The 23,611-nt window shown below is 35.9% G+C and overlaps 1 protein-coding gene across 6 annotated transcripts in view; it reads right to left on the bottom strand.

The window, feature by feature from the left end:
• Positions 1-23,611, bottom strand: part of CCSER2 (coiled-coil serine rich protein 2) — a 201,533-nt gene that overhangs the window by 137,394 nt on the left and 40,528 nt on the right. For all 6 annotated transcript variants that reach the window (XM_043596754.1, XM_043596755.1, XM_043596756.1 and 3 more), the window contains exons 2-3: positions 6,586-8,035; positions 5,237-5,433 (exon numbers count right to left, since the gene is read on the bottom strand). In XM_043596754.1, the coding sequence (XP_043452689.1) occupies positions 5,237-5,433; positions 6,586-7,996 (1,608 nt within the window). In that variant the 5' untranslated portion in view covers positions 7,997-8,035. The remainder of the gene's footprint in view (positions 1-5,236; positions 5,434-6,585; positions 8,036-23,611) is intronic.

Genomic DNA, 23,611 nt, shown 5'->3' with positions numbered 1-23,611 from the left:
TAAAGAAACCCTAACATATATGATCAGAGACATGAGTAAGAATGTTTGCTGCTGCACTATTTAAATATTATTATTATTATTATTATTATTATTATTATTATTATTTAGTGAGGAATAGCTCAAATGTTCAATAGCAAGGGAACAGAGAGAAAAAATTAGTATATTTAAGAGATATTATACAGCATATTATACATATTATATGGCAGTAAGAATGAATTAACTTATAATACACATGTATCACAAAAACATAAAACTAAGGGGAAAAAAAGTTGCAGACCATCATGTATCACTTACATAAGTTGTAAAAACACATAAAAAACAATATTATTTATTGTTCACAAATATACAAATGTACTAAAGATTAAAAAAAAGGAAAGAAAAAATAAGATGGCCTATATAACATGACTTAGAATTCATTGTTTTTTTTTAATATTTATTTGAGAAAGCACATGTGCACACAGTGGGGGAGGGGCAGAGAGAAAGGGAGAGAAGAGAGAGAATCCCAAGCATGCTCTGCACTATCAGTGCAGAACCTGATGTGGGGCTTGAACTCACAAACCATGAGATCATGACCTGAGCTGAAATCCAGGCAGATGCTCAACCAATTGAGCCACCCAGGTGCTTCAGAATTCACTGTTTTAAAGCAAGGCACATTAGAAGAAACTTGCTATTATATTTACTATTAAGGTGCTATTCAATGCATTATTTACTATATAATAAAGCCTTCTCTTTATAAAAACCAATGCATAGGGGTGCCTGGGTGGCTCAGTCAGTTGGGCATCCGACTTTGGCTCAGGTCATAATCTCACGATTTGTGAGTTTGAGCCCCACGTTCGGGCTCTGTTGCTGCCAGCTCAGAGTCAGGAGCCTGCTTCAGGCTCTCTCCCCTCTCTCTGCTCCTCCCATGCTCATGCTCTGTCTCTCTCTGTCTCTCAATAATAAACAAACGTTAAAAAAAAATTTTTTTTAAGAAAATCAATGTATATAATAATAGTAAAACAAAGGCTGAAAATCAATGCTCTAATTTCCATGTTAAGAATTTTGGGTGAAAAAAAGAAATAAAATAGGGGTGCCTGGGTGGCTCAGTTGGTTAAGTGTCCAACTTTGGCTCAGGTCATGATCTCACGGTGAGTTTGAGCCCCACATCAGACTCTGTGCTGATGGCTCAGAACCTGGAGCCTGTTTTGGATCCTGTGTCTCCCTCTCTCTATGCCCCTCCCCCACTCATGCTCTCTCTTGCTCTCAAAAATAAATACAACATAAAAAAAATTTTTAAAAAACATGGAAGGAAGGAAAGAAAGATATGACCTAAAAATCAATAAAACAGGAAAAAAAGTAAACAAAAGAGAGAAATCAGGAAAACCCAAATTTTGCTCTTTGAAATGAACAAAAAGACAGGAAACACCAATTATCAATATCAGGAATGAAAGAGTAGACATCACTATAAGACTGTAAAGATGTTAAAAGATAAGATAATCTTGAGTAACTTTCACCAATAAATGACAACTTAGACAAAATAGACAAATTCTCAAAAAGCAACACAAGAAGAAATATACATACAAATCCTTTTTTTTTCTTTCCTTTAAGTAGGCTTCGTGCCCAGCCTGGAGCCCAACGCAGGGCTTGAACTCACCACCCTGAGATCAAGACCTGAGCTGAGACCAAGAGTCGGACACTTAACCTACTGAGCCACCCAGACGCCTCAGCAGATAAAATGTTTTAAGTAGATATGCTCATTAAGATTTATATGTACATTTCTGGGACACCTGGGTGGCTCAGTAAGTTAAGCATCGGACTGTTGATCTCAGCTCAGGCCTTGATCTCGGGATGGTGAGTTCAAGCCCTGCACTGGGCTTGGTGCTAGGAATGAAGCCTACTTAAAAAAAAACAAAAACAAAAAACCAAAAACATTATATCTGTCATTAAAAAACCCTCACAAAGAAAACTCCAGGTCCAAAAGGCTTCATTTGGTGAATTGTAGACATTTAAGAAAGAGGTAACATCAATTATACATAAATTCCTTGAAAGGGCAAAAAAACAGGAAAGACTTCTCAACTCATTCATGAAGCTAGCACAACCCAGATACCACATGTGAAAAGAAAACTAAAGAAAAATAAAGCCATCTTGCTCATAAATATAAATGCAAAAAAATATAAATAAACTATTAGAATGTCAAGTCCAACAACATTTAAAATAATAACACATCATAACCAAGTGAATTTATTCCTGGAATGGAAAGAAAATATTTGAATATCAATATTCAAAATCAAGAAATGTAATATTTGAAAATCAAGAAATGTAATCTATTTACACCAACAGAAAACATATAACATATAACAGGAAAATATTTTTATCATTTTAATAGATGAAGAGAAAAATTAGCATCTACTCACAAAAAAAATCAGTAAATGAAATAGAAGGGAACTTCCTTAATCTGATTAAAGATATCTATAATCATCCCCCCATACACATATACACCCACACACACAGAAATTTTAATGGTGGACTATTAAACCTTGGCTGAAATTCTATCACCATTTCAACTCGACATTATGTTGGAGGTCCTAACAAGTGCAATAAAAGGGAGGATGGGAGATGGAGACTGTGCAAATGGTTATGACTGCATAGTATATGTAGAAATTTCAAAAACATCCATAGGCAAATTATTAAAACTAATAAGTGAATTCACCAAGATCACTGGAAAAACAGTTCAAAATACAAAAATTAAGTATATTTGCACATACAACAAAAACTTAGAAAATAAAATTTTAAAAGTGGTGCCATTTCTAACAATGAAATAAAATACTTTTTAAAAAGCCAATATGTATAGAGTTCCTTGTCTCGACCTAGACTGGAATGAACACTTGTAAGGTACAACCATGATGGTGGTTGGGGAATCGGGGGGAAAGAAGGACATGGGCTTATATGAGAGGGATGGGGAGACCAAGAAAAATGAGAATATGTTAAGCTCCTTGTGGATTAAGTTATAAATATTTATTTGAACTATTTTAGGGGAAAAAAGGAGAAAAAGAAACAAAAAGTTTCAGATGGCAGAATGAAGTCCAAGTATATCAATAACTACAAACATAAAGACTAAATTCACTGGTTAAAAGAAAAAGAGATATTGTAATTTTTTAAAAAAATTATAACTTATTTGCTATGTATCAAAAAGGTTCATGGTAAAAGGATGAAAAATACATAAATAAAACTGATATACAATATCTGGGGGGGAAACGCTTTAAGACAAAAGGCATGGGTAATAGAGAAGTTCACTAAATTATGACTTTAAGTCCTATTTCACAAAGAAAACAATTCTGAAAGTACACACCTAACAAAATACATTAAAAATATAAAAAGCAAAAAATTGATAGAATTTTGGAACAAAAATGGTAAATCCACTGTCACAACGAGATCTTAAAACTGTTTCAACATTTGCCATCAATCCTCCAAACTATCTCAGACTTTTTTCCTCTTAGGTCAGAAGATTTATGAACTTAAAGACGAATGGTCAATTCAAGTGCATTCTGAACTCTTTTAGAGGCTATTTCATCATTAAGTTACAGGAACAGTTAACTGAAAATAGTGAAAATCTCTGAAAAATGTCCGGTACTAAAGTGGATTATTGCTGCCATCTGCTGGAAACAATTTTTATCCCCATTTCGATCATATTCGCTTTTAAAAGTCCTTGTAAGAAAGCACATGTGGCCCCAAACTGTAATCTTTTCTTTTCTTTTAATGTTCATTTATTTATTTTGAGAGAGAGAGAGAGAGAGAGAGAGAGAGAGAGACAGCACATGCCAGAGCGTGCGCACATGCGGGGAATGATCAAGGGAGAGAGGAAAGACAGAATCCCAAGCAGGCTCTATGTAGTCAGCACAGAGCTGGACATGGGTCTTGATCCCACAAACTGTGAGATCATGACCTTAGCCCAAACCAAGAGTCAAATGCTTAACTGACTGAGCCACCCAGGTGCCCCTGTAATCTTTTCTAAGTTTCCTTTATCTAGTGAGATAGAGATACTCTCTCTAAAATAAAATGTGTGTCCTCCCTATGTGCAATTTAACAAGCCTCTGATAACAATTTTTGTTTTTCCGAAGTCACAGGTTTACGACAGTGTTGAAAATTACACTGCCTGAAATCCACTTGGAACTTAATATGTCCAAAAGACTACCAAGTTTCCCATACAACTACTGTAAAATCATATTTTATATAATGAATAATTACAGTGAATCACTGCAACCACACAAACCACACTTTACTCCTACGGCATATGAGCCACATTACTTGCAATGTCTCTTAAAATACACACATAAAAATATATGGTAGGTCTTCTAGTGCTCCCTCAAATCTGGTTCCCTTGCCTTCCAGGCACACAGGAAAATTACACTTCTGCAGAGTTAGTACCTAAAATTAGTTAGGATCAACAGGTTGTGTGTGAAAGTACCATGTGCCATCTGCAGGCCAAGGCAAGTAATTGCATTTATCAGACCAGCAGCACTCTTCCTCTATACCAGTGAAAAGATGTGGCCTCAAAAGGAGATGGTGAAGCCACCTTCTTTTGGTGATGATGAAGATGAAAGCAGCTTAAAACACTGAAGAAAGTTACCCTATAGAGTTTTCCAGACCTACGACAGACTCTGAAATAGTAAAAAAAATAAGCTTTTATTATGTTAAGCCACTGAGTTGGCACTTAAATGTTATCTCAGCATAGCCAAGTCCAGGATTTCTCAACAGAGGCACTACTGACATCTTGGGATGAATAACCCTTTGCTGTGGGTGTTGTCTTATGCCACTTTAGGACATTAAGCAGCATTCCTGGCATCTACCCACTATTTGTCAGTAGCACCCCTCAATATAACCACCAAAATTAGCTCCAGACCAGACACTGCCTTCCTCCCTGACTTTGAGAACCAGTAGCTTAGCTTAACCTGAATACAGTATATCTATCTACCTATATCTATCTATCTATCTATCTATCTATCTATCTATCTATCTATATGTGTATATATTACAAATATGTATGAGAGTATATTTAACTTAAGTGTCATGTGACACAAATATATGCTTTATTATGTATTAAGGTCAGATGTTTTATAGGCCCTTAACAGATACAAATTTCGTTTTCTTAAACTAGGAGAGCTAATTCATAAACTTAAGAAAATCTAGTCAGTATTACAAGTCTTTACATAGTAAGGTAAAGAAAATCTTTCAAAAGGATATATAAATCCATACATACTATGCTGTTCATTTCCGAGGACTCATAGCTCCCAACTGGATGTACATTTCCAATGGGCTCCAAGCCCTCTTCATCCCACATGTATGTTCCATCAGAGCTATCAGATGGAGAGAGCTCAAATGAAGAACCAGCTCTGTAATCTGTATCTGGTGAAATCAAGTTATTCCCAGAAGTATGTTTTGTACATTCACTCCTGTCTTCAATTGATTTTTTAAAAGAGAAAGAAAAAAAGTTATTAATTCACAAAAATATATTTCTCAGGTTCTAAAAATACAAGCTCTAATAATTCGTTATAACAAAAAAGTTGGCAAAAAGGTATCAGTAACTATAGAATTTTCTAAGTTCTAAAAAACAAAAAAATCAGGAGGCAAAATCTTAAATAACTTACTGAAATGTTTCCCAATACACATGAAGAAAATTCATTGAGCCATCTTTCACTTCTCCAACATTTCTAGAATTATAAATAAAGCCTCATTTCTTTTAATATTTCCTAAGATATTTACTTTTACACACTGGCCAGGAAACTCCTTACTAAGTATATATCATTCAAGTTCAGGGTTGCCTCCTTGTAAGGGAAATACTTGTTCTGGCAATGACTCTAACTAGAAGACCCTTAAATAGGCAAGGGTTTATGCCTATCTTTAGGCATGGCCCAGGCCCTTGACCAGATCACAAGTCTATCCCCAATTCCTTCAGTTTGCTCTTTATTCAGGTTATATGGGCAGAGATACATTTTCTCCAGACTTTCAGTGCCAGTATAACCAAGTACAAGCAGAAATGTTTAACAGGTGCTAATCTCACTTATTATTATTATTATTATATAACAATATAATTATTATAACAATAATATTTTGCTAAACAAGAAATCTAAGTCCTCCTTTAAAAAAATGAAAATTTCCGAGGATAAAAATATGTATTACATTGGACATAACCTATATTAAAACATTAGCTCATTTACCCTTTGGTATAGGTTTACTCTAAACAAATAGGATCTATTACTGTAAAGGAAGAGATGGTTTAAAATAGCATGCCACTGTTGAGGGAAGTGGGGAAAAAGAAAAAAACTTTGAAGCAAGAAAAGTTGCATGACATGTCGATGCATGACAGTCAATGAAGAAAAAGGTAAGATACATTAGGGTAAGAGTGTTTTTATTGACATTGTTTTAAATAGTGAAAAATAGGACCAGAAGCAAAAGTCACAAGGAAGATAAATGTTGCCCTGCCCCAATTTTATCTAGATCCATCCCTCCATGAAACTGACAGTACCTTGGAATTATTCAAAAGCTAATCCTAAGTTCAGTTATATTATCTAGGAGAAACCAAACAAATTTAAGGATATTAATATTTACCAGAGACACTTATATCTATCCACTCATCAGTTTTACTTTTTTCATTTTCCTTTGGGGAATCAAATATATCCTTCGGTGGTACGTTTTCATGCTTTTCTTCTTTGAGAGAAATTTCCTCTGGAGTTATTCTAGTTCTGTTGGAGTCTTCTATATCTATAAAATCATCACTAAAGTCTTCACTTAAATCATTTTTATCAGAAGACGACAAAGAAGACAAAGAAATATCATCCACATCATCACTCAGGTATCTAATTTTAGTATCATGCTTCATTGTCTGGTCATTTTCTGTTCTGTAACTATCATTTTCAATTAGTTCTTGGTCTTTACTAGTGGCTCTGTCCTTAGCCATAAGTGCAGCACTTTCCTCTACACATGTATCAGCAGGTGAATTTTTATTACCATCAACTGTGATAGTCCCAGAAAATGGAGGTCGGCTAGATTTCAGTAGAGAGGGATGAACCATCCTATAACCCAACGTGGATGTTACACCTGGGCCATTTGGTAAAGCCAGCTTCTTCCCACCAGCAGCATAAGGCCTATTAAATCCATACCCTAAATGATCATTCCCATTGAGTACTTCTGACTGCCGGGAATTTCTTGTTAGCATACTGGACCTCAGAGGCACTCTAATGGGTAGCTGTTGGTTCTGATAAGGCTTTGTAAGATCTGCAGCTCTATTGAAGGAATGTGATCTGGTTATAGATGAAGGTGGAAGGAATGAGTTTTGAATGGAATGTGAAAAACTTTGTGACCTTACCATTTTTTCACAAGTAAGAGATTTAATATTGTCTAGGGATTGTGCTAAGCCTTCTCCAGAAGTGCTTCTGGTGGCACAGGAGTTTGCTCTAGGCCTTTGTATGCTACCAGATGAACGGTTTCCATACAATCCATTCAACTGCGATTTTGGAGCATTGACTGAAGAATATGAAGTCCTTCCTAATAATGTGCCTTTGGTGAATTTACCCAAACTAGATGGTCCAGACAAAGACTTTTGGTTTAAATCCTCTGTAGATGACACAAACATAGTGGATGGCTTTGCTAACTTTGATGTAAGTAAAGAAATACTTTTCAAGCCTCCCTTTATCCCATTTTTATCAAACATTCCTTGAGTAGGTACATGTTTTTCAGGATCAATCACTTTATCATGTGAAGTTTGAGTACTATTACGCTCTTCAGCACTTTGTGCACTAAGCTGGTATTTAGTTGTCGTTCTCCAATTAAATGAATGGGATGATGGGCAATCAGAGCCATTATTTTTGATGTAACTTTTGACATTGCCACTCTTGGAAGTTCCCAATAAATTAACAGGTGTCCCATTGGGCATTGGCTGTAGTGTACTTCTCACAGATTTTGTTCCATACTTTGGCAACTTGGAACCCAAAAATGACTTGATTTGTGTTTTTTCTTCCATGAGCTATAAGGTGCATTTGTTCTTAAAATTTGACAGAATCTGAGGAGACAAAAAAAGTAGATTAAACATTCCTAAATAAGCACAATTACATGGGGTATTACATAATAAGAATATATATTCTTAGACAATTAAATGATCAAAGCACAAAAGCTACTTATGATTCCTAAAAAATTCTTTATAAATATTGAATGCACTAACTAAATTAATAAATTAATGTTAGAAGAAAGCAAAGAACATTTTTATAAACACTTTTATAAACTTGGGCTATGCACAGTGATAGCATAATCCAGAAGTAATAAAATTAGACTACCGATGTTGACTGTGTTTTTAAAAAAAGAAATACTTCTATAGCACACCTTCCAATTTCAATCCAAATTATTTTTTCACTTTGGACAATATTATCGCCTTTAAAAATGAGAAAATGTCAGAATGGATAAAAAACAAGACCCATCTATTTGCTGTCTACAAGAGACTCGTTTTAGACCTGAGGACACCTTCAGATTGAAAGTGAGGGGATGGAGAACTATCTATCATGCTACTGGAAGTCAAAAGAAAGCTGGGGTAGCCATACTTATATCAGACAAACTAGACTTTAAATTAAAGGCTGTAACAAGAGATGAAGAAGGGCATTATATAATAATTACAGGGTCTATCCATCAGGAAGAGCTAACAATTATAAATGTCTATGCACTGAATACGGGAGCCCCCAAATATATAAAACAATTAATCACAAACATTAATCACATAAGCAACCCTATTGATAAGAATGTGGTAATTTCAGGGGACTTTAATACTCCACTACAACAACGGATAGATCATCTAGACACAGGATCAATAAAGACACAAGGGCCCTAGGGGCGCCTGGGTGGCTCAGTCGGTTAAGCGTCCGACTTCAGCCAGGTCACGATCTCGCGGTCCGTGAGTTCGAGCCCTGCGTCAGGCTCTGGGCTGATGGCTCAGAGCCTGGAGACTGTTTCTGATTCTGTGTCTCCCTCTCTCTCTGCCCCTCCCCCGTTCATGCTCTGTCTCTCTCTGTCCCAAAAATAAATAAAAAACATTGAAAAAAAATTTTTAAAAGAAACAAGGGCCCTGAATGATACATTGGATCAGATGGACTTGACAGATATATTTAGAACTCTGAATCCCAAAGCAACAGAATACACTTTCATCTCGAGTGCACATGGAACATTTTCCAAGATAGATCACATACTGGGTCACAAAAAAGCCCTTAATAAGTATAAAAGAACTGAGATCATACCATGCACACTTTCAGACCACAATGCTATGAAACTTGAAATCAACCACAGGAAAAAGTCTGGAAAACCTCCAAAAGCCTTAAAGAACACCCTACCAAAGAATGAATGGGTCAACCAGGCAATTAGAGAAGAAATTAAAAAATATATGGAAACAAATGAAAATGAAAATACAACAATCCAAATGCTTTGGGATGCAGCGAAGGCAGTCCTGAGAGGAAAATACATTGCAATCCAGGCCTATCTCAAGAAACAAGAAAAGTCCCAAATACAAAATCTAACAGCATACCTAAAGGAACTAGAATCAGAATAGCAAAGACACCCCAAACCCAGCAGAAGAAGAGAAATAATAAAGATCAGAGCAAAAATAAACAATATAGAATCTAAAAAAACTGTAGAGCAGATCAATGAAACCAAGAGTTGGTTTTTTGAAAAACTAAACAAAATTGATAAACCTCTAGCCAGGCTTCTCAAAAAGAAAAGGGAGATGACCCAAATAGATAAAATCATGAATAAAAATGGAATTATTACAAAAACAAGAAAATGTGATTTTGTTCATTTTTTTTTTTAATTTATCTTGAGAGAGAGAGAGAGAGAGAGAGATTAAGAGACAGAGAGAGCAGAGGAGGGGCAGAGAGAGGAGAGAGAGAATCCCAAACAGGCTCTGCACTCTCAGTGCAGAGCCCGATGCAGGGAGCAGGCTCACCAACTGTGAGATCATGACCTGAGCTGAAATCAAGAGTCAGACACTTAACCAACTGAGCCTTCAGGCGCCCCATGATTTTGTTAATTTTTAAAGCATACGTGATCTTATAAAAACTGGAATAATTTTTAAAATTCATTTTTAAAATTCATTACTAAAATCATGGTAGGATGGGGCGCCTGGGTGGCACAGTCAATTGGCATCAGACTTCAGTTCAGGTCATGATCTCATAGTCCGTGAGTTCAAGCCCCCCGCCGGGCTCTGTGTTGACAGCTCAGAGCCTGGATCCTGTTTCGGATTCTGTGTCTCCCTCTCTCTGTACCCCTCCCCCACTCACACTCTGTCTCTCTCTCTCTCAAAAATAAATACTAAAAAAAAATTTAGTGGGGTGCCTGGGTGGCTCAGTCGGTTGAGCGTCCGACTTCGGCTCAGGTCATGATCTCGCGGTCCGTGAGGTCGAGCCCCGCGTCAGGCTCTGTGCGGACAGCTCAGAGCCTGGAGCCTGTTTCGGATTCTGTGTCTCCCTCTCTCTGACCCTCCCCCATTCATGCTCTGTCTCTCTCTGTCTCAAAAATAAATAAAAGTTAAAAAAAATTAAAAAAAAAAAATTTAGGGGCGCCTGAGTGGCTCAGTTGGTTGAGCATCCGACTTCAGCTCAGGTCATGATCTCACAGTCCGTGAGCTTGAGCCCTGCATCGAGCTCTGTGCTGACAGCTCAGAGCCTGGAGCCTTCTTCAGATTCTGTGTCTCCCTCTCTCTCTGCCCTTCTCCTGCTCATGCTCTGTCTCTCTCTGTCTCAAAAATAAATAAAAACATAAAAAAAAATTTTTTTTTAAATAAGATCATGGTAGGATGTAGGAAAAGAATACAATAGCACACAAAAAAGTCTGACATTAAGGGTGGAGCTATCAGCTATAATTTTAAGCAACTATCTCAACTAGTAATATAAACGGTCTGCACAGTTAGTGCCACGGTGAAAAGTATGATTTAATAAAGTTAATTAGTCCACTAATCTCAACCTCCCAAATTTATTTTAAAGGTAACACAAAACAAACTCCCAAAGGTTCAATGTACATAAAAGGGCATATAACTAAAAACAAATAGTGTTCTTTATTTGAGGAACTGTTTAATAAGGTATGACATATCATTGCTACATGATGAGATTACAAAGATGAGATAAAAATTAAAGTGTTTACCCTAACATTAGCAGAAATATAATATGCTATATGCTTACTGCTCACTAGATACTCTGTGATTATATAAAAATCTGTAAAAGCATACACAAGCATAGAATGTGAATAAAAGAAAAACACATGCCTAGGGTCTCTGATGGTTTTTAAAATTATCTTACAACACTGTCTTTAATTTGTTTGTTTTATTTTTTAATTAAAAAAGTTTATTCCAACCCATCCCTATACCTTAAAAATTAAGAGTTTCTAAAGTACATCTGTATTATTAATCATGTCAAAAGCAAATATTAAGGAAATCATACAGACTTTCAAGTAAAGATGGTAGGGTAAAGCAGAATTATAGAACTTCTCATCTCCCATAACTAATAAAAGAGAAAGAATATATATACGTGTATGTATGTATAATTTTTACCCAAAAACCCACCAGCTAGCTGCAGTCAAACAAAAATTATTTAAAACTAAGTGCCTCTAAACTTTAAAAAGTGCTAGCCAGAAAAAGATTTCTGCACAATGTGGTCTGGTTCCTAGCCTGATGACACTGCCTGAAAGCATCAATGGGAAAAATAGGCGAGATGCTAAAACTTCAAAGTTTTAATAAACATCCTCCAGTTTGGATAGAAATATCTGGTTTGACAGACCCTAGAGAAGTCCAGGAAAACATCTTCAGCACAGAAGCTCTGAAACTCCAGCTGAGGCCCAGTGGCACCAGAACCCATCAACTTCCAAGGCACTAATCTGATTTGAAGGAAGGATCTGAAGCCCCTAAAATTATATTACACCCTCAGCAGGATGGAATGAGACCAGTACAGAACACTTAAGGAGACAGAAGAGGCTGGGGCACCAGAAAAGTTCTCTCCACAACACCACCTTACGCCCTTCAACCACAGAGAAGCAGACAGAGAACAACATACAACTGCTCCAAAAGTGTACTAAAGGGGTGCGGTAAAAAAAGGAGACAAAGTCACAGTTCAAGTGACAAAGGCATCAATGGGAATTCACCTATGTTATATCAGAGCAAATACAAAGTCTTGATCTAGCTAGTCAAGTCTTTACCTAGAGAGACAAAAAGAAGTGGCCACACAACTACATAAACAAGGGAGTAGAAGGAAGGAGAGAAACAACAGCTATAGCAAGCAGACAAAGGAAGAATCCAGAAAGAAGAAAAATGTAACAAGGAAATAAGAAAATCCCCAGTGAGTTCTTTGTAACAGAGAACAACTTAATAAGAACACACATTTAATAAAACAAGAATTCAAAGATAAAAAGGCAAAATAGGTAAGTTGAAAAGAAGCTATAGAGCTAAGGAAATCAATTAAGAAGTAAAGAACCAAAGACTGAAAATCAAACTAATTGGCAAGGAGAAAAATCTTAAAATAACCTGAGTAGTCAGGAGAAAAAAAGACAAAAGTATCAAAGCACTTAGATAGAAGATATAGGGCAGAGATTGAACAGAAAGATAATTAGTATCCCTGAAGTAGAATAACTAAATAGAAGAGAAAAAGCAAGTAGACATAACAGAAAATATCCCTAAAATAAAGGAGAAAAAAAATCCCAAAACAGAAGGAAAAATAAAATCAACCATAGATCTAAGTACATATCTAGATTAAGTTAATAAAGCATCGAGGATAAAGAAATAATTCTCCAGGAATGCAGGCAGAAAAAAAAATCACTTTGTAACAATTGAGAGTTTGATGTCATGGACTGCCATTTACTGATCCCTGATGGTTGACATAGACCTATTCTGTGTTGGGTGAAAGAAAAAGGAGAATTCGATTCATTAGTCATTTATTCATTTATCTCTTCTGCTTACTCTTCTGAGCTCAAATCAATTAAGAATTTCATGCTGACCAGAAAGGACAATCACTCTATGGTACATGGACAGTCAGGTTTTATGTTTGTGAATTGGAATTGGAAACGATAAAAACTCTCTCACTGTCTGTGTATCTACTATAACTCAGGTAGGTTATTTACCTCTCATTCCAAGTACATATTACTTTCCTACCCCTACAGGGTATTAATAAATTAGATTATAAGCGGCATTGTTCTGATTAGCTTATAGAGATAAATATGCATTTATATAAATTGAACAAGACCAAAACTCTCAAAAAATACGAAAATTGATCTTCAAATATTTTAAATATGTTATACTTTTAAAAATTATTTGTACAGAAATTCAGAAAGGTTTTAAGAACCAAGTTCAAATAACTAAGGTAAGTATCTGGCAAAACAAAACTTGTTTTAATAAAACAAGTCTATTTTCTGATTTTTTTTATCAGTATTAAAGGTAACATAAGCATATATTTTTATTCAAGTAAAGTAACTTTAATGAAACACATAAAGTTAGTGATCAAATAAACCATTCTTACTCATACAACATTTAAGTTTATGAAAATACAAATCTGTGTTTAAATTGAATGATTCTGACAAATCTTTTTATAGCAACAGTAATTATGTTATATAGTGTTAGATTACAGATAATTTTCAAGAACTTTAAAGATAACTTAAAACCTTAGACTAATACTAAATTAAATTAACTAATGAATAATCATTGGCTCCCTAGATCATTTCTAAGGAAGACAGAATGCTAAAACATTGATTACTAAGCATAATTTCAAGTTTATATGCTTTTGCTCTTGTTATTGTATGCTGCAGATAGATGACAGCTTGGGACATGTAAATGAACACACTAATTTTTGCTACGTTAAGAAACTGTATACCGGATCCCACTTTTATAAAAATAACATGATAGAAATCACATAAAGATGTATGTGCACATATATATTTATTATTTTTTTTAATGTTTATTTATTTTTGAGACAGAGAGAGACAGAGCATGAACAGGGAGGGGCAGAGAGAGAGGGAGACACAGAATCTCAAATAGGCTCCAGGCTCTGAGCAGTCAGCACAGAGCCCGACACGGGGCTCGAACTCACGGACCGTGAGATCATGACCTGAGCCGAAGTCGGATGCCCAACCGACCGTGCCACCCAGGGGCCCCTACACATATACATATTTAAATACAACAACCTATTAATAGTGGTTACCATTAGGGAAGAGAGAATTAGGTAACATGAAGATTTCTTTTTACCTTTAAATTGTTATTTAAATATTTTAAACATGCCCATATTTCTGTAATTTAAGAAGTTTTAACTAAAAAACTGCATCTTAAAAATAAAAACAATTGGGGCGCCTGGGTGGCTCAGTCGTTTAAGCGGCGGACTTCGGCTCAGGTCATGATCTCGCGGTCCGTGAGTTCGAGCCCCGCGTCAGGCTCTGTGCTGACAGCTCAGAGCCTGGAGCCTGTTTCAGATTCTGTGTCTCCCTCTCTCTGATCCTTCCCCGTTCATGCTCTCTCTCTCTGTCTCAAAAATAAATAAACGTTAAAAAAAATTAAAATAAATAAATAAAAAACAATTTATTCAATATCAAAACAGATTAATAGTTCTAACTAAAAATGTGTTCAAAATTAAGTTTAATATTCTATAAAATATACTTAAAAACATAAAAATAAAAGATGTTTGGATAAAAATAACGGATTTTTTTTATTCAACAAATGTAACTTCTTCATAAATACCATTTCAATTTCACCAGACCTCAACCTCAATTTAATATTTCACTTGTCAACTTTATCTTTAAAAATCTATTCTAAACTCACAATTCCCAGTTCTTAACCTCATTATCTCTTTCCATATTGCTACAAAGGCTTCTATATTATTAAGTCTCCCATCTCACTTCACATCCAAACTATCAACAGTTACTTTCTTAAAGCACAGATCTGATATCATTCCGATTAAAAATTATGCATGGCACAGGAACAACAAAATAAAACCCAAAATCCACTATAGAGATCAAGCTCCCCTACTTGGTTCTACACTATCTTTGCAGTACTGTACATTTTAGCCAAAGATGCATTGTTGGTCATTCCCCAAAATCTATCCCTTATTTTCTACCTTCTTTGCCTTTGCTATTGTAAAGATCACCTTGAAGGCCCCACACTCAAAGTTCAAAATCCTAACACCCAGAAACCTTTCCAGTTAAAACTGATTTTACATCCTTCTCTATTCCCTTTGCACCGATAATATAGTTGAGTCTGTCCAATTAGTCTGTCTAATTGTGTGGTGCATGTCTATTTAACCCATAAGAAAAAAAAACCTGTTAAGAGTTATATACTTTGGGAACAACAAATTTGAAAGATCCTCAACTTTTTTTTTTTTAACATTTTATTTATTTTTAAGAGAGAGAGAGACAGACAGAGCCCAAGCAGGGGAGAGGCAGACAGTGAGAGGGAAACACAGAATCCAAAGCAGGCTACAGGCTCTGAGCTGTCAGCACAGAGCCCAACGCGGGGCTCGAACCTGCCAACCGCGAGATCATGACCCAAGCCGAAGTAGGATGCTCAACTGACTGAGCCATCCAGGGGCCCCCAAAAGATCCTCAACTTTTTAAGTACATTCATAATCTCTTAGTGCAAGCTAATTTGATAAATGATAAGTCAAGACTGAAAAATAACTTGGTTTTAGGGGCCTGTAATTAACTGGTAGGAGCTACCTCAAGCAATATGTTGAAAAAGATTCAGAAGTCAAACTCAGACTCTATGATAAATTATCATGATAAAACAACAGTAGCTGACATGACCAGAAAAAGGACAGGGGCAATATCCATTCCAGACGACCTCCATGCCATTATTTTTTATAACAGTCTATACCACAAAACATACTCCCACACCTACAATCACTTTCAGGATAACCCTAAGAAAACTAGTAATGATATTCTATATAAGGGTCATTTTGCAAATCACTAAGTAACACACATTAAAGATTCTGCCCTCTGGTAAGTCAATCTGTGAATCAGAAAGGCTTTAATATTTCCTTGTCTATCACAAGTAGACTAAGGACAGCACATTCTATTCCTTCACTTCTCTATTCCTCTATTTTACTGCCTAAAATGAGAGTAATGCATATTATCTCCCAAGAACACCAGAATATTAATAACTTAGAGGCATAAGTTAAGCCCACAAGAAAGATGCACTATTACTACAAAGTGTTTGGGGTGTCACCACTCAGAAAAATGTACTATTCCTATCAAAAATATTTTTGATTTCTAAATGCACAAATGCTTATAACATAAATAAAATTAATCATCATGGGCTGTGGTTTCAGTATAAACTAATCTGATAGTTCAACTGTAAAGCTTCCATATCTGCCTATATTATGAATATTGTCACTTTATTAGTTAATGAGCTACCTATCATCTTTAAATATTCATGAAATTTTCTCCCACATTTGCTTGTATAACTATGAAATAAAATAAAACATACATTGTGAGTCTGCCTCATTTTAGTAGCTATGCTACCTCTGCTGTACTTTCCCTGATATGCAGTCTGTTAAGTGATTAAAAGATGCAGTCATAACAATTTGAAAAAGTACATGTTGGCTATAAAATCTAATGATATCATCTTCTCTGAAACACTTCAATATTGTCTGTGAGCTTTAATTTAATGCTGAACTAAAAATAATACCTGGCATAGGGCCTGGGAATGTCTGAGATTTTCTGATTTAATTTCTGTAAAATGATTTTTTTTAAGTACAGCACATTTACACTATTAGTATTTCACATTTGAATTTTCAAAACTACATATAAATTTCTCTCTCTCTCTCTCTCTCTCTCTATATATATATATATATATATATATATAATTTATTGTCAAATGGGCTAACATACAGTGTGTGTTCTAGGTTTTGGGGGTAGATTCCCGTGGTTCATTGCTTTTTTTTTTTTTTTTTTTTTTTTAATTTTTTTTTTTTTCAACATTTATTTATTTTTGGGACAGAGAGAGACAGAGCATGAACGGCGGAGGGGCAGAGAGAGAGGGAGACACAGAATCGGAAACAGGCTCCAGGCTCCGAGCCATCAGCCCAGAGCCCGACGCGGGGCTCGAACTCACGGACTGTGAGATCGTGACCTGGCTGAAGTCGGACGCTTAACCGACTGCGCCACCCAGGCGCCCCTCGTGGTTCATTGCTTACAGACAACCCCCAGTGCTCATCCCAACAAGTGCCCTCCTCAATGCCCATTACCCCTTTTCCCCTCTCCCCTGCCCTCCCATCCACTCTCAGTTTGTTCTCTGTATTTAAGAGTCTCTTATGGTTTGCTTCCCTCCTTTTCTGTTTGAAATTATTTTTTCTCCTTCCCTTCCCCCATGGTCTTCTATTAAGTTTCTCAAGTTCTACATATGAGTGAAAACATATGTCTTTCTCTAACTTATTTCACTTAGCATAATACCTTTCAGTTCCATCCACATTGCTGCAAATGGCATGATTTCATCCTTTCTCATTGCCAAGTAGTATTCTATTGTATATATAAACCACATCTTCTTTATCCATTCATCAGTTGATGGACATTTAGACTCCTTCCATAATTTGACTATACTACATATAAATTTCTAATAAATCAAAGTTTTTTGGGGGGGGTTGGTTTTGGTTTGTTTGTTGCTTTTAAAAGGAATCCACAACAAGGGGCATCTGGGTGGCTCAGTCGGTTACTTGTCAGGTGACTCGATGTCATCTCAGGTCACGATCTTGGGGTTCTTGAGTTAGAGCCCCTCATTTGCCTCCATGCTGACAGTGTGGAGCCTGCTTGGGATTTGGTCTCTCTCCTTTTCTCTCTGCCCTGCCTACACACTCTTTCTCTGTCAAAATAAATAAACTTAACAAAAATAAATAAATAAAATAAAAGGAATCCACAATTGGATGGGAAGGGAAGACAAAAAGCAAACTTTATTTTTACATATGATTATGTATGTATGTATGTATGTATGTGTCCTGCTTACCACTCTATCCTTATTTAATATTCACATTACTTGTGGATTTCCTCCCATTTTAAATAGATAAACCAAGATTCAGAAAAGCTAAAATAAAATACTTGTCTAAAAATTCATAAACTACTAAAAAGGATCAGGTTCAAGTCCACCTGATTACAGAGTCCACATACACTGCCTTCCTGGGAAAGGAATGAAATATTCTGAGAGGCTTACTGAGAGTTAGGGACACGAGTGAAGGAAAGGACTGGATACTAAGGTTAGGGAAGCATAAATACTACAAAGAACCTTTGTATAATTAAATGAGAAGTTTTGCAGAGCACTAGAAGCTTTCACTTTTTCAAATTCCTTTCATATCCATTACCTTATCATCTGAGGAAACACCCCCTCACATTCTTTTTTTAGTTTTTCAAATAGCTTGTTAGAAGGTATGAACTGCCTGCATTTGGGGGATGTACATAGGCATAAATTCACCAACGAGACCAAGAGCAATGAACTGAACAGCAATACTGATGACTGCATACCAATAACCACTTTTTTTTTAATTTTTACGTTCGTTTATTTATTTTGAGAGAGACAGAGACAGCATGAGTTGGGGAGGGGCAGAGAGAGAGAGGGAGACAGAATCCCAACCATGCTCCACACTCTCAGCACAAAGCCAAATTCAGGGCTCCAACTCAAAAACTGTGAGATCATGACCTCAGTCAAAATCAAGAGTCAGATGCTTTACCGACTGAGCACCCAGGTGCCCCACCAGTCACTTCTTAATATGTGCTTTCACATTCAAATAACTATATCTTAATTTCTTTTTTTACCTTTTGTTACTCAACCACTTCCCCCAAATCCCTTCCACCCTGTTTCTCTTAGCTTTCACCTGTGGCATAAACTGATTCAAGGCTTGATTACAACAATTAAATAAACAAAATTGACATCTTCAGCCAAAAGTAAAGGTTTAAAACAGTACTTTATTCCAGAGTGTTCATAGTTTTAAAAAGAGCACATCAAGCTCAACACAAAGCCCCATTATTGTATCAAGCTGACCTTTCTGTCCTCCGGTTACAACTTTTTACTCAGGCAGATAGGTATCAAAACAATTTGTGAAAGAGAGGCTTTAAATTAGTCTGTGGCTTAGGAACATTAAATAATGTTATTAAATGTAGATTCAAGGCATATCACTTTGTGAAATTTTAATTTAAGGAACAAGGAGAATACTGGCAGATAAAGAGAAACCAGAAGTTGCCCTTGGCCAAACCACAAAACTCTCCCTCCAAATTTTATCATTTAGTTCTGGTAAAACTCAACTGTGTGGGGCATGCAAACGACATTAAGGTGCTGAGGGCTAAGATGACAGATGTCAAGCTGCTTGAATAATGGCCAAGCCTAACACCTGAGTGGTTGCACTGCCTTTTAAAATAGTATATAGGCATAACAATTAACCATAGACATTTTATAAAACACTGGGTATAGAAAAATCATGGCATGCAATCCTTCAGTATTTTGGACCTGCTCAAGCAAATTTCCTAAATTAAATAGGCAATGAGGACAGGGCTATAGACGATCAAGTATCAGGGAGAAGAGTGACAGGTGTAACATGAACACAGATTGCTAGGCTATAAATTCATATATGGTACAGACTAAATTTGATACACCTGAACACATTACCCAACCCTAAGCTTGTTCAGTATACAGCAGACAATAAATGAAATCCCAAAATGAAATATTTTGTTAAGATTTAGCTGTACTGAAAGAATAATATTGTAGAAAAATAAATTTTAGTAGTAACTTTGACCTAATAGAATATAACATGGTAATTTTTTAAAAGAGCTAACTATTGGCTACATGCAACAATACAGATGAATCTAGGAAGATTCTTTAAACAAAAGAATCCAGATACTTAAGAGTACATATAGTGTGGTTCCATTTATAGAAAGATCAGAATGTCACTTCCACTTGGGCTGTAGAAAGCTGCAACGAATGTCACTACTACCTAACAACCTGGAACAGCCAGATAATCTTCAAAATCCTAACTTTTCTTGAGCCAATCAGAGAGCCAACATCAGAAGGCAACCAAATAATTTGGAATAATCCCAAATTCCAAAGGGGGCTAAGATCCTCCAAGAAGAGACAAGACATTTTAACAGTTTCACTTTTAGCAGAGCATATGAGAAGGAGGTGATCACCATAAGGAGTAATAAGCTAACATTTTCATGGATACTTAAAAGCCAAATGTGGAGTAAAATGTCAGTTTGGAATAGCAAGCTCTCTTTCAAGGGCTTCAACCTACTGTTCAAGGCATTAGAGAGCCTCCTCTCAATGGCACAAGCATACAGGAGATAAGAGGCTAAGCTTGAACAAGGACAAAGCCCCACTGGCTTCTATGCATCCTTCTATCTTATGAAGCAAAACCTTAAATAGCTGGGGAAGGGGCAGCAAACCCTCTCACCTCTAGGACACAGAGAAAGATCCATTGCACCTGGGGAAATAGAATGGAACATAAAAAATGCTCAGTTAACCAACAAGCCAAACCAATGATGGTAAAAAAGATGAGAACAAAGCAGTGGTTCACCAATGTTGGTATGCATCAGAATCACCTGGAAGGGCTTATTAAAACAAGATTACTGCCCCACTGCCACCCCAGAATTTCCAAGTCAACATGTCTAAAATAGGCCTTAAAACATGTATTTCTACATGTTACATCTTGGAACAAAGATTACCTCTATGAGAAGAGACTGACTGAGGTGTTGGTAACAGTCTATAACTTAATCTGGATGGTGTTTCTCAGGTGAACAATTATGTAAAAATTCACCAAGAGGTACATCATTTAAGATTTATGCACTTGATTGTTTGTATGTTATAACTCAATGTAAAAAAAGTTTCTCTAAGATTTAAAAGTCTTCACACTAATACTTCCTATATTTCAAGGCAATCAAATAACTGCTGATGAAAATTTTCTTCATAGTAGAATCATAACTAATGAATGCAGAAAACAAACATGGAATCACAAAATAAGAAAATCAGATATACTTGGTGTTGGTTAGCAAGCAGCCCCTAATGAATTAATATATCCAGGTAGCAATCATTAATAACTGTTAAATCCATTAATTGAAAAAGACACCTGAATCTGAATCAATCTTAATGTCCTATTATGAAACAAGAGGACATACATACACAGGACCATCCATGAAATATTCTTGCCCAAACAAACTCAATTTGAATCTATTCAAGCCTCTAGATCTACAAATTTACAAGACAAGGAACAGATAAATGTTAAAAACATAAAGACATAATCAGCCAAATCTGGAGTGTGAAAAGGCTACAAGAGGAAGGATTCAGTTTCTTTCCTCAGCAAATAGAAAGAGAATGCTACAAGTTTAAGAGATATGTTAATTAATTAATCCTTCACATGGATTCTAATGTAATCAACCCCCAGTAATAAAAATTGTTTTTGAGACAATTCAGGAAAATTGATCATGAAATGGGTACCGAATCATATAACAGATGTTATTTTTTTGTTGTTGGGAGTGTTAAGAGTATAATGCTCATACTTTTAAAATAAGTGTTCTACATAAAACAATACTTATAACTGCTAAAAGCTGAGTGATAACTCACAGGCAGGGTGGGGGTGATAACTCACCATACTGTAGAGAAGTATGTTTAAGATCTCTATATACTTTTTCCCTTAAAAAAGTAAACCTCAAATAAGGACATTTCCATAAGAGGAAGAGAGGTGTAATAAAGTACAGCACATTTGACATGCTCCCCCCTTCCTCTTAGCATTCATTCTCTTTCTCTCCTTCTCTCTCTCCCCCTCTTTCTTCCTCCCTTCCTCCCCAGTCCCTTCAGGAGTACTTCTCTTTTTCCCTCAATAGGTCTCAGCTTATACTTCCATTCAGAGAACTCCCAATGTCTAGATCTCTACATTTAACTCCTCCCACAGAAGTCTCTTGATTTAACAGTACCATAAGGCATAAACTGCTCTAATCAAGGCTTGAGAAGTTTCAAGAGAAAAACTACCTTGGAAAATGGTAAAGGGTAATTAATGGTTAAGAGGGTTGTAAAGCTGCCCAGATTAGAATGTTATACTCACCACTTCCTAGGTCTCTCATTAAAACAGTTTTTCATATGTAAATAATGGATAAGTAATAGTACCTAATCATGGCTTTGATCTTATAGGCCATGCTGTTTGCAGATTACTATGACAATCTAATCTGATGAAGCTAATCTGGACCTGTTTTAACATTTGCAAAGGGATTTTTCATGAAAACACTATCAAGTAATAAGAACAACAGGCATCCTTGACCCCTACCACACCAGAATGCTACCATAATACAAAGCTCAGAAATGATGCAAAAATTGCTATGTCCCACATTACTTTATGGTTTACCTAAGTGAGATACTTAATAATTTACTTTTTAAGTAAAACAAAATGTTTCCACCAAAATGTCCAAGTCACAATGCATTGTACCCAAACAAGTCACAATGCAAATACATCCATTTTCAATTTATTAATATACACATATTTTTTCATTATCAGCATAGGAATCAAATTTCATTATCAGCATGGCACAGACCTCTCTAATACTCCCAGCTCCCTTCCCATATTTAAACTTTAAAAACACAGTATTTAATACAAGAGACTATATTAAATCACAAAACTCATTTTAGTATATCTCAAATACAACCGAACAACTAATATTTAAATAATAAACCAACCTGATAAAATTAGGTAACAAATCATTCTGACAACCAAATACTGAGTAATACACAGAATTCAATAGTATACACTTGGTGCAAGACCGATTGGGACACCTAATATAAGCTTTCTCTGATAATTCAAGAGGCACCTCAAGACCACAGGATCTGTCCCAGAGTTATCATAACAACTCAGTTATTTCATTAAAATAGAGATTTCATGGATTAGAGATTTCTAGCTGAAAGAATAGCTGGATTGCAGCCCTCCATTCTTACAGAATTTCAAAGAATGGACATTCAATGTTTTCTATCTAGTTCCTTCAAGGTGCAAGTGCCCATAAAGCAGACAAACCAAGTTTCCAGTCAGTTCTTGAATTATATACAATATTATTAGTAATAACCAAATCAACTAAACCTTTGGGAATACGGCTCTTAAAAAAAAAAAAAAAAAAAAGGTCTACCTATAGCTGAGAGTTAGAAGTTTCCATCACTTGAGTCAATAATAGTAGGAGAAGGTTGCAGGAGTCCTTTTGAGGAGCAAACTTCACAAAACCAATCAGGGTCCTGGGACCATGAGGAAAAAATAAATGCTGGAGGTTCATATATCCTACATACAAAGGTTCCTCTACTCACTTCCAACTCATAAGCTTTTGTACTTGTAAAGGAAGCAAGTAAACATATGAGAGAAGATAGGAATCTCTTTTTTCCTCAATAGGTCTCAGTTTGTACATGCCTATCAGCATGAGCATGTTACCAAGAATGTGATACGATCTGAAGTATCTATCTGAAGGTAGATTTTTCTTGCATAAGCCAACTACCTGAACTAATGCTCAGGCAAAGCTGCAAGAAAGAACTAGGTTGACCTTAGGTCACTGAGGTCTACAATGTCATCTTTAATACCATTTATTTGTTGACTAAATATTTACTGAGCATTCATTATAAGCCAGTCACTGGACAAGT

Source organism: Prionailurus bengalensis, chromosome D2 (assembly GCF_016509475.1).
Source record: "Prionailurus bengalensis isolate Pbe53 chromosome D2, Fcat_Pben_1.1_paternal_pri, whole genome shotgun sequence".
Taxonomy (NCBI): Eukaryota; Metazoa; Chordata; class Mammalia; order Carnivora; family Felidae; genus Prionailurus; species Prionailurus bengalensis.
The sequence above is the reverse complement of the archived record's forward strand: the minus strand, read 5'-3'. Positions and strand labels throughout refer to the sequence as shown.